A 12,263-nucleotide genomic window follows, 5' to 3' on the forward strand; every position below is an offset into this window, starting at 1 on the left:
TTTTTCCATACTTCAAGTTTAGTTCTTTCTCAGGTCTTTTTTTTGTATTTCCCAGAGTACAAAATATATAAACTGTGCATGAAATGTGAAGTGCACCTGTGTGTATTCTTATCCCCATTTCTTCTTTAAAGACATGTCTGTGGAGGCCTGTGCTTCTGTGTGCTTTGTACTTCTATGAAACATTCTATACTTGCATAACTGACTCTAAATAAATATCATTTATTCATAGTGGTTTTCTTCTATAGCGGCTTAGAGAAAACCTTATCCTTTTCCTTATTCTGCAAGGAGAAGGGGAAATAATGCAAAGAGCTCCAGGCTTATAAAGTGTACCTCCCTCGTGGCAGTGACCTGCCCTCTCACTCTTTGTAAAATACTATGTAGATGGATGGCTTTATATTTGTTTTTATCATTCGGTTGTTGTTGAAGCAGCTGATGTGTTTATGTTTGGAGGTTCATTTGCATAATCAGGGCTTCTTGGAAATGTGCTGGAGATGAGATTGCTTCTTCATAGTTACTTTCAGTGCTTTTTTCAAAGAGGTACTCAAGGGCACCTCTTTTTAGTGTTAAAAAGTGTGACACTTACTGTAACAACTTAATGGTGAGTACTGGAACCTATTTTTCTAGGAAAAAAAGCACTGGTTACTTGAAATCAGGCTACACCCATCCAAAGGGCTCCTTATCTATTGTAGACGCTACTGAGAAGCTCCATACAGGAGTCATGATATATTAGTGTGTGGAAAGTTTCTCTGTCAGTTCCATGCAAACCATGGTTTGTTGTTGGCTTAGCGTAAGATGCACACTCAGGTACCTCCTTAACTATGCTGTAAATGTGGTTTGTTTCAGCATTCCACCCAAATTGTCTGTTGTAGCAGCTTTGCTTTTTCCCATTTTTTGTTTACTACTACAGTGAACTAAGCCAAAATTTTGCTTAGCGTATTGTCTCAACCAGGGCTTGTGGTTCTCTTCTGTTCTCACTAACCAGGAGCTGTAGCTTAGGCTTGTTCTTGACTAGAGCCCGTGGCTGGTGATGAGAGAGTTAAACTGTTGAGTCCCATTTTGAATGACATGGTATGACAAACTTTAGCTCAGTGCAGCATGGCATGGCAGTAAAAAAGGACTAGAGCAACTGTGAGCTCCTGGCATTTGAAATTTGCCAGGCACCCAGGGGCCAGCATGGCGCCTAACATCTCCACCATCTGGAGGTGCATGCCTGGGGATCCTTGCATTTTTACTGTTTTCACACACTAGCAGCACATCCTGTAGAATTCTACCCATTATATTTTATCTGCACAGTCAGAATGAATTTCGGGAACCATAAAGTCATATTGAAAGCTATGCCTTGCGAGCCGTTTGCCCCCAAACGGCAACTGGCCGTTCAATTTTGGCGACTGTAACCCTGCTTTAAGGAGCCATTGGCGCCTAGCTTATATATTTGAGTTTCTAACAGTGTGAGCTCCTCTCTGGGATCCCTCATATTTGGACAAACCAGGCCACTATGAGATTGGTTCACAGGTTCCTATCCCAATCAGAAGGGTTGTTGAGGAGGTGGTAGTGCCTCAGTGGAGCTGGCCTGCCCTCTTATCTTGCCAGCGGCTTCTGCCTTGAGCATTAGAGCTGTGGCAACACCAGAAAGAGGAGTGGGAAGTGTGGGTGGGTGCGAGAGAGGGAGGGGGAAAGAAGGTACACTTTCTCTTCCTCCTCTCTCCCACGTGTCTCCATCATAACAACAGAATCTGGAAAGCCACCCTATACATTGTCTGTGAAGGCTTGAGACAAAGGGCCTGGCAAGAGAGCAGCATATGATTTTTTACGCTTCCACATTATTCTAACTTGCACATCCATTGTGCCGTGCTGTCCCCCTTACAGCTATTGCCTACATGCACCCGATAAAGGACAGCAGGTGGGATATAACTGGGGGGATTGACGCAAAGGAGGACAGCCCATTTACGGTGTTGACATATCTAAGCTGTGGGCATGTCTGGCAGCCGAACTGTCCTCTTTTTAATAATGCCTGCCAATCACACAGATGACAGGGCGAAAGACCTCTGTGCCTGCAAGATGCAAGAAGGGATGTTGCCCCAAGACGCGCTCTAATTGGCTACCCGGTGCAGGAGGTCTCTTGGCTTTTTCTAAATGAGTCTTTTCAACACTCCCCAGCACCGAGAGAAGACATAATTCAATTAGCATGCACACAGATTGTACCGTACATCCCCTAGACGCATCTCATTTCCTTTGTAACAAGGCGGCTTTCTTCAAGTGTGCCAGTCACCCATCTCTTTTGGGCTTGGTATTGTTCGGTTGCCACTGTATTCACTTGGAAATGAAGCTTTTAAAAGCTTTTATCAACACTTTAAAATACTAATAATAGTAATGAACTCCAGAAGTCAAGGAGCGAACCTCCACAGATCGATTAGAAGATTTGGTATGAATCTGCTTGGCTAGCTTATTATATTTTCATTCATCCTGAAGATTCAGTTAAGTTGCATAACTTAATTTTGGCTCAGGTCACAGGAAGTGGTAATGCATTGGTGCAACGGCAAAGGAGACAGTTACCACCCCTCTTAAGATAGGGAGCAATCTGGACTTGCTCTGCCTCATTTACCATTTACTGCAATTCTCTCCCATATATTTTTAGGCTGGTTTAAGTAACAGGAGAAGCAAAATACTGCTAGCAGAGAGGAGAGCTTTTGTGATGATGTCGCATGTAGACACGGGCAGCCGTTGTGAGTAGGTAGTTAACAGGAAATTGTTTGTCCTGTCAAGATTTTGGGATTAGGTTACATGACTACCATCCTATTTCATACCATATGCCTGGATGATGTTGGGATATAATGCTCTGATATTTCGTAAGATGGAAACAGGAAGATTTTCTGGTGTGGTTCTCCCCCATTTCCACATTTAACCCATGTTGGGTCTAGAAGAAGCCTGGATGAACCCTTTTTTTTAAGAGCTAAAAGCCTGGCCCAGTTTATGCACTAATCATTCCCAGGGACGCAGCACCATAAAAGGCATAATGCCTGGCCAGAGCTGCTGTGTTGATGGGTAAACAGCCTGGTGGGCAAAAAAACTGAGCCCTTGTACTCAGGCCCATCTCTGATGCAAGATTTCAGCATTACACAGCTTAGCTCAGTTGGTTAGAGCATGCAGCTAAAGGTTGCAGGTTCGATCCCCATACGGGACAGCTGCATATTCCTTCATTGCAAGGGGTTTGGACTAGATGATCATTACAGTCCCTTCCAACTCTACAATCCCGATCCTGATTCTGACTGCTGTTTCCATGTCCATTCCACAATTTTCTCCATACCACCCCATCTCAGGGTGACATTCAGCATGGAGGATTTAATAGTTACTAAACCAGCCCCTAGTCTTGGAAATATTCTTCAGGACTCGTTTGTGGTGCGTGTAAAGAAAAATGATACTGTGATACATCACCTGTAAAAGTAAGGTGGGCTCCTATTACTATTCCCAGGTGCTGCAGTTCCAGAAGAATATGTAGGAGCATCTTCCTTGCCCAGATAACACGAGACTCTTAATCTCAGGGTGGTGGGTTTGAGTCCCACATTGGGCAGAAAGTTTCCTGCATTGAAGAGGGTTGGACTTGATGACCCTTGTGGTCCCTTCCAACTCTACAATTCTGCGATTCTATGATTTGTTATATAGATTTAGGTGCCAGGCAGAAACCTTCCTCTTCTACTATGCCTTTGGCCAATTGAACAATCTATGGCCTTTTAAACTTTGTGTGTGGAGGCAGGGTATTGTTACTATGTTATGAATTTTGTGTTTTTATATTGTAAACAACTCTGTGATCCTTGGATGAAGGATGAAGCACACACACACACACACACACACACACAAAGAAGTGAGTCACATTGCATTTGATGAGACTTACTTCCAGGTAAATATTGCATCCCCCCTCAGATTTCTTTCATCTGTTCTCTTTCATGGCTAAAAGCAGAGAATAGGAGTTTGCATAAGTGAATAATATAACATTGCAAAATATCAAAAATGTCATGAGTATCACGGATGTGAGTTGAAGCTTGGTCAGTGGATTGCTTCAAAGCAGCTGAAATGTGCATGTGGTTTGCCACCTGTCCCCCATGTCTGCCTTTTAATATCATCTTCTGTACAGATAGTAAGTACCAAGGTATCATATTCAGTCTACACAGTTGAAAATGCAGTTGTGACTTTTTGGGAGTTGCTCGTGTCTTTGGCTTGGCGTACAGCCACTAATGCTGCGGCTTCCAAACATGAAGTCAGCTTTATGAAAATATATTGTAGAGCACATTTTAATAGGATATATGCCTTCCTATTTACTTCTACTGCTGTGGGGAAGTGTGGCAAAATGGAATTCAAATTGGCCCATATTCACCACTACAAGATAAATAGAATAGGGGAGGTGGTGAAAATGCAGGATATGACCAACAGATTCTTGAGGAGCACACTTGCTTTTTTATGAAAGAGACGGTTATGGTTTGCTCTCCCGCTCCGAAAACAAGAGCTTGGAAAGTTTAAAGGAATTAAAATAAGTTTTATAATAGGGATGGGGGAGAAATTCACTTCACATTTAAGGGTGACCCTATCTAGTTCTCGCTTTACGAAACAGTATGAGAACTGAAACACAGCCATCTTTCAAAATTCACACTTCTCTGAATTTTGCAATACAAATCTCAAGCCCAGTAATGTGTATACTAGGGTAAAATATGCATTAAAATGCATATATTTGTGAATTGTACAAAATCGAATGATCTTAGAGAAAATTGCTTTGCAATAATGTGTATGTGAAGAGAAAATGTCACAAGGACTTAAAAAAAATAAATCACAACTGGTTATGGAAGCCTGGCCATTAAAGTGTGCATGTGCTAATCCAATTGATGGTATCACACGTGTATTTTACACATGTTTAGGGAAGCTTTTAATGTTTAACAGACCACTGTATTTTAATACTTTGTTGGAAGCCACCCAGAGTGGCTGGGGAAACACAGCCAGATGGGTGGGGTATGAATAATCAATTATTATTATTATTATTATTATTATTATTATTATTATTATTATTACAGCAGCATCTGAAAAGTGAAATATGAGTTGCCTCGCTGTTAGTATGCTGGACAACCTTCGTAAATTTATAGTAATCTGATTGACAGTCTTAATTCCCCCAGTTAGTTCAGATTAATATTAATAACACCTGGCGTTATATAGCACTGTTTAAGCGTATGAAACAAATGCACACATGAATTTAACTGTCATTACGACAAGCCTAGTGATGTTATACCTGTATTGTTGGCAGAGGACTGAGGCTCCTAAGTTAGTAGGTTGCAAGAAACTCCCTGGTGAGTTTGTGGTACACAAGGGATTTGAACCAGGGGCTTCAGTTTAAAATCCCAGCATTGTGCCATTCCTGGTCTTGCTCCAGTTGTGACCGCTTTGCTTTCTTACCTTTGCAGGGTGCTCTAGCGTCTGTCGAAGCTTCGGAATGTCGGCCCTTGCATATGCACAGCACCCTTCCCTCCAGAGAAAGTCAGCTTGAGGCCCTGCGAGAAACCTGCGAATTTGACATTCTTATCATAGGCGGAGGAGCTACAGGAAGCGGTTGTGCTTTAGACGCTGTTACGAGAGGTGAGTCCTGCACACCGAGGTCAGCTGTGCCACACATGGGCTTCCTTTTGTCCCCGAGTTCTGAACAAGCGTTTTGAATGTCAGGGTGTTGTTGTCAGAGGGTGTGGGAAACTCGGAGTCAGGAATCTGCAGAAATAATAATCTGCATGCAGAATAAGCTTAGTCGAGGTGGAGTTTCGTGACCCGGATTCCCCCCCCCCCCCCACAGCCACAAGTAGGCCGTGTTAGCTAGTTGTGATAAAAATATATGCCGTACGAAAATGGAAAAGGTCCCAACCAAAGAACTTAAGTGGACAGAATATGTGCAGCTTGCAGACTTTAACGTATAGAATAAGAGAACAAGAAGAACATACGTTTAGAGAAGATTGGGAAACGTTTATTGAACATCTGGGAAATAATGGTGGACGGCTGAAAAGGCTGGCAGCATTAAGTTAAATTCAACGGTGTAAATAAGTTTTGATGGATGCAATAATAATGGAATGCTGAGTGGTATAGTTTTTGTAAAATAAGCAGGGATTTATGATTTGTAAAATGAACCACAGAAAGAAAAGAAGGAAAGTCACTGATATCTTAAAGGATGTAATAATTAGTACTTTAAAGTGTAAAACAGAAAATTTAATAAGAATTATATATATGTATATATGTGTGTATATATATATATGTGTGTGTGTGTGTGTGTAATATATATATGTATATATTTGTGTAAGGCATATATATGTGTGTGTGTGTGTGTGTGTCTTACACAAATAGCTGAATATAAATCTTTACTTGTCAGGCTAGGAACAGTTGAACAACAAGTATTATTTGCAAACTCCTCTAGACAGCATCTGCATGAAATCCCTATAATTTATACATTCAAGATAGAACTAACAGAATAACCTCCCAACTGGCCATTGCCAACTGCCACCTTCTTTTCCCAACTCTGTTTATTCTTTGTGAAATACATTTCCGATGAAATTACATTACAGATACTAGCAGACCTTTGTTCTTTCCAGAACCCCCCTTGTCTTTCCGGCATGGTGTAAATCCTGGGATGGGATGGTCTGTAATTAAGCCAAGACCTTTTGAAATACTGCCTTTGGCCCAAGCAATAGATCTGTCACAACCATCGCAGGGACTGGACTTAAAATGGGCCCATGACTTCTTGGTGTAGCCTTATGAGGCTTTGCCCTCGGGTGGGAAAAATATTGCGCCTGGGAAAGGAAAATGGGAGTCAACAGACACTCAAGGAATAGTTTCGGAGAAAAGGCTTTTATTTCTACCATCCATGAACTGGTAGAAGGAGCAAGTGTGATAGTCCACAAAAGCATGCACGAAGTTCACCGTCATGTGCACAAGCATATATACCCCTTTCCAGTTCCCTCCTCCTTTCTCCTCCCTCAGGAGTCCTGCCCCATGTTGAGGTTCCTGAGCATGTACAGAAAGCTGTCTTGGGACTATTGTGGACTCTTTGCAGGAAAGAGGGTGAGGGGGTTTCAGTGTGTTCAGATATGTTTCAATCTCTTGTTCTGGCATGGTTCCCGGACAGAAAGTAAGTTGCAATGTGGTTCTTTAGCAAGGCCAGAAGCATGAGAAAGCCTGAGAAACAGTGGACTGTTCTTTACCTTTGTTACAGCAGAGCGGAATGTTTCTGATGCTTAGCTGCTGAGAAAATGATTTTGAAAAGCTTTGAGAAGCTTTGAGCCTGCTTTGGTGGGGGGTGACTTTGGGCCTAGGTGAGGTCACCTGTCCTCACCTTCCTTCATTGGTACCCCCACAACTGCATGTCATAGACGTGGAGGATGTAGCAAAGTGCCCATTGTTAAAGGGTCAGAAAATAATAAGATTGGGGAGTTAGTTCGGTTATGAAGCCAGGTGTAGGGAACTTGTTCTCCAGATGTTGTTGTGTTACAGCACCAGTTATCCCTGATCATCGGCTGCGCAAATGGGCTGATGGGTTCATTTTCTGTTGCGAGGATAAACCCAGTAACATTTTTTCCCCAGAGAAGAGAATTAAACAAAATTCTGGTTGCCACCTGCTACTAGTCTATCGACAGGAACCATTAATTGCCTTTGACAAAAGTCGTGGTTCAGCCACAAGTCCTTAATGCTGGCTTTTGCTGTCAACCTGCACACATTCCAACACAATACATTGGTACCTCAGGTTACATACTCCGCTAACCCAGAAATAGTACCTCGGGTTAAGAACTTTGCTTCAGGATGAGAACAAAAATCGTGCTCTGGCGGTGCGGCGGCAGCAGGAGGCCCCAATAGCTAAAGTGGTGCTTCAGGTTAAGAACAGTTTCAGGTTAAGAACGGACCTCCGGAACGAATTAAGTACTTAACCTGAGGTACCACTGTACTCAGGTAGTCTGGAAGTGTGGTATCTAAGCCTATTGATAGTATAGTAGATTAACCTTAAACGGAGGCAATTTTCCCCACCTCCCCCCCAAAACCACCACTTGAAACGTTTTATTTTATTTTATTTTAAATCAAGCTTCCCAATGTATTTTAAGATTTGGGGGTGTTTCTTTTTGGCCACCTTGGTAGAACTAGATGTGAAAACAACTCTGAACTAATCTGTATTTATCCTTTTCTTCCTATATATTTTGATTGTATTGGTAGTTTTCTGAAGTGTGAAATAATCATAGGCATTTGGTTAATGAATTGTGTATTGTTGCTCTTCATTCACGGGATTTGCACTCATATTAAGTTTGATGCTTCACTTAACAAATTCTGCTTTCTCTGTGTTTTGATACGTTTTTGCCAAATTATTCCTGATTGTATCCATTAATCTTCAGTCACATTTGACAAAAATAAATTGCTCTGATCTTCTAAAGTTGCTGGGAATAATTAGATTTTTTTTTTAAGGACATGAAAGTTTAGGGAGACCAAGAGAGGCTAATGTAGTTGTTACACTAGACTTTTGAAATAAAGCTCTGCAAAATCCTTAAGGTGATGCTGGTGAAAGGAGAGCTCACGGTGTTGGATCATCTGCATTTCCTCCTTGGATATGCACAGTCATGCTGCTCTCTTCAGCAACCTCTGCAAGAATCTCGTTGTACTTGTTTTCATTCATTCTTCCTTCCTTCCTGTTTTCTTTCTTGCGCACTTTTGAGAAACTGCCACAGGGAAGAGAGAGCACTGACTGTTAAAAAGTTGCAACATCAGCAGAACTTACTACTTTCTTTTAGTTTTAAAAGGATTGCTATATAAAAAAAGATTCCTATATCGCTATGATTTACCTCCCCCTGGAGACTGCAGTTTCCAGTCCTCTAGGTGCTTATCTTAATTGGATTTATTTTGTGAATTACTACGTTTTATGAAACAGGCAAGTAATGGTCTGTGTTTGTCTGCCTGTGGCTGATCGTCATCTCCTGATAATTCATGTATTTCACACTGCAATTACTAATGGTTCAACCTCCTCCCCCCCCCCCCCCCGGAAGTTAAAATTGGTGTGAATGGTTGTTATGTGCAACTTCTTCCTCAGTGTTTATTTAAGTCAACCTTTTTGGTTTTTGAAAATATACCTGAAAGTTCAACTGATCTTGGCACCAAAGTTACCTGTTAGCAAATTGCCTGTTTGGATCTTGGGGTGCAGTTCATTTCATCCAGTAACCTGTTGTCTGTAATATATACATTTTCACTTTTAGCTAATCCATGCTAGAAGCTGAAGGGGCAACATATCAGTTTCAATGTTGCAATAACCCCCCTAACATTTTGGAATTTTCTTAGCATCAAACTAAATGATTAGATCTCATGACACCCCCCCTTTTTTTCTTAAATCAGTTCAAGGGCCTGAAGGAATCAGAGCTGCATCATTTGGCGCTGGGGGGTAGTGTTAACTTTTTCCCTCTGCAACATTTTTCTTATTGTACCCAAAAACCCTGAAGCAGGGAAAACACAAGTATGTTGTGTCTCTTCTCCCTCCAGCCACTTTTATGGCTAATTGGAGCTTTAGGAGGGGGGAATTTAAATGGGGAAATGGCACCTTCTAAAGTTTCAATTTCCACATCTCCCAGTACAGTGGTCCTGATGCAAATAAGAAGAATATGGATTTGATATCCCACTTTATCACTACCCGAAGGAGTCTCAAAGCGGCTAACAATCTCCTTTCCCTTCCTCCCCCACAACAAACACTCTGTGAGGTGAGTGGGGCTGAGAGACTTCAAAGAAGTGTGACTAGCCCAAGGTCACCCAGCAGCTGCATGTGGAGGAGCGGAGATGCGAACCCAGTTCACCAGAGTACAAGTCCACCGCTGTTAACCACTACACCATGCTGGCTCACTTCTCCCCATGACTGCTTTTAGGGAAAAGATGTCCATGTCCTTTTAATTGATTATTTTATTTTCAATAGTTATATCTCACTCTTTAAGACCTCAGGGTGGCATACAATAAACAACAAAACCATTGGCAACAATTTCATGAAATCGGCCTTTGAGTTTCATTCATAAATCTCAGCTACTTCTAATGGTCACTTCTGCTTACAACTGGTTTTCTTATTTGTGATTGTCCTCTGTCGGGTTTTCCTCTGGAAGTAGGAATGAGGCGATTAGCCTTTTTTATTTATGCACTAGTGCAAGGAGCCCCCAGCAAGCCTTCAATCATTGGCCAATTTGTAGTGTACTATGTAGCTGCTGGTTTGCTCAGATTCTTGGAAATAATACAATTGGACCGTTAACCAGCAGAGCACTTGGGCAGGAATGTGTAGTTGGGATTCTATGGCATAAAGTATGTCTATTGCAAAGATTTCCAAACTTTTTATGTTGGTGATGCGCTTTTTAGACATGCATCATTTCTCGACACAGTAATTCAGTTTTACTAACACACTGGAGGTTAAACTAACCCCTTGTTTCATCTGCTCGATAATTTCTGTTTGCACAACAGATCTCCCACCCCCTTCTCCCTGGGTGTCCCCTGGACCGTACCCGAATCTGCTCTGGAAAGTTAGGGGAGCCCTCAGAATAGATTTAGGGGCATGTAGAGGGACGCAGGTGGCGCTGTGGGTTAAAGCCTCAGCACCTAGGACTTGCCGATCGAAAGGTCGGCGGTTCGAATCCCTGCGGCAGGGTGCGCTCCTGTCGTTCGGTCCCAGCGCCTGCCAACCTAGCAGTTCGAAAGCACCTTCGGGTGCAAGTAGATAAATAGGGACCGCTTACTAGCGGGAAGGTAAACGGTGTTCCGTGTGCTGCGCTGGCCTGCCAGAGCAGCGATGTCACGCTGGCCACGTGACCCGGAAGTGTCTGCGGACAGCACTGGCTCCCGGCCTATAGAGTGAGATGAGCACACAACCCTAGAGTCTGGCAAGACTGGCCCGTACGGGCAGGGGTACCTTTACCTTTACTAGAGGGAGGAAAGTTCTACTGTGCAAGTTGAAATCCTTGCGCTGACAGAACAAGTTAGCTGAATGCCCTTGTTCTGCAGATTAAGCATATATTTCTTCACTACTAGAAAAGGAAAAAAAGAAAAGTTGACTGCATAGGTCTGAAGTCAGCCCACCTCTGACCTTAAATATTCAGGATAACCCTCTTCTCCTTCAAGTGGAATCCATTCCTCCTCCATGTGTGTATGGCAGAAAGAAAAGAGAGAAACCCTAGTTTTGCCTCCATCTTTTTCTTTTCGTTCACTTTTGCTACTTTTATTGTGTATACAAAAAGGTAGATGAGGTGTATTGCAGGATAACTAATCTCTGTGATAATAACTGGGGACACAGAAAGGGCTGAACTCCTCAATGCCTTCTTTGCCTCAGTCTTCTCCGATAAAGAAAACAATGCCCGACCTGAAGAATTTGGAGCAAATGATTTAGCAGAGGAAACACAGCCCAGAATAACTAAGGAGATAGTACAAGAATACTTGGCTAGTCTAGATGTATTCAAGTCTCCAGGGCCAGATGAACTGCATCCAAGAGTATTAAAAGAACTGGCAGATGTGATTTCAGAACCACTGGCAGTCATCTTTGAGAATTCCTGGAGAACAGGTGAAGTCCCGGCAGACTGGAGGAGGGCAAATGTTGTCCCTATTTTCAAAAAGGGGAAAAGAGAGGACCCAAATAATTACCGCCCAGTCAGTCTGACATCAATACCAGGGAAGATTCTGGAGCAGATCATTAAGCAAACAGTCTGTGAACACCTAGAAAGGAATGCTGTGATCACCAATAGTCAGCATGGATTTCTGAAAAATAAGTCATGTCAGACTAACCTGATCTCGTTTTTTGACAGAATTACAAACCTGGTAGATGAAGGGAACGCAGTGGATGTAGTCTACCTTGATTTCAGCAAGGCATTTGACAAGGTGCCCCATGATATTCTTGTAAAGAAGCTGGTAAAATGCGGTCTTGACTATGCTACCACTCAGTGGATTTGTAACTGGCTGACTGACCGAACCCAAAGGGTGCTCATCAATGGTTTCTCTTCATCCTGGAGAAGAGTGACTAGTGGGGTGCCACAGGGTTCTGTCTTGGGCCCGGTCTTATTCAACATCTTTATCAACGACTTGGATGATGGACTCAAGGGCATCCTGATCAAATTTGCAGATGACACCAAACTGGGAGGGGTGGCTAACACCCCAGAGGACAGGATCACACTTCAAAACGACCTTGACAGATTAGAGAACTGGGCCAAAACAAACAAGATGAATTTTAACAGGGAGAAATGTAAAGTATTGCACTTGGG

The 12,263-nt window shown here is 42.5% G+C and overlaps 1 protein-coding gene across 2 annotated transcripts in view; it reads left to right on the top strand.

Annotated features, from left to right (window-relative positions):
- GPD2 (glycerol-3-phosphate dehydrogenase 2) overlaps positions 1-12,263 on the top strand; it is a 97,022-nt gene that overhangs the window by 14,294 nt on the left and 70,465 nt on the right. For both annotated transcript variants that reach the window (XM_028746177.2, XM_028746184.2), the window contains exon 3: positions 5,442-5,613. In XM_028746177.2, coding sequence (XP_028602010.1) covers positions 5,442-5,613 — 172 coding nt within the window. The remainder of the gene's footprint in view (positions 1-5,441; positions 5,614-12,263) is intronic.

The sequence above is a fragment of the Podarcis muralis genome, chromosome 1, assembly GCF_964188315.1.
Source record: "Podarcis muralis chromosome 1, rPodMur119.hap1.1, whole genome shotgun sequence".
NCBI classification, from domain to species: Eukaryota; Metazoa; Chordata; class Lepidosauria; order Squamata; family Lacertidae; genus Podarcis; species Podarcis muralis.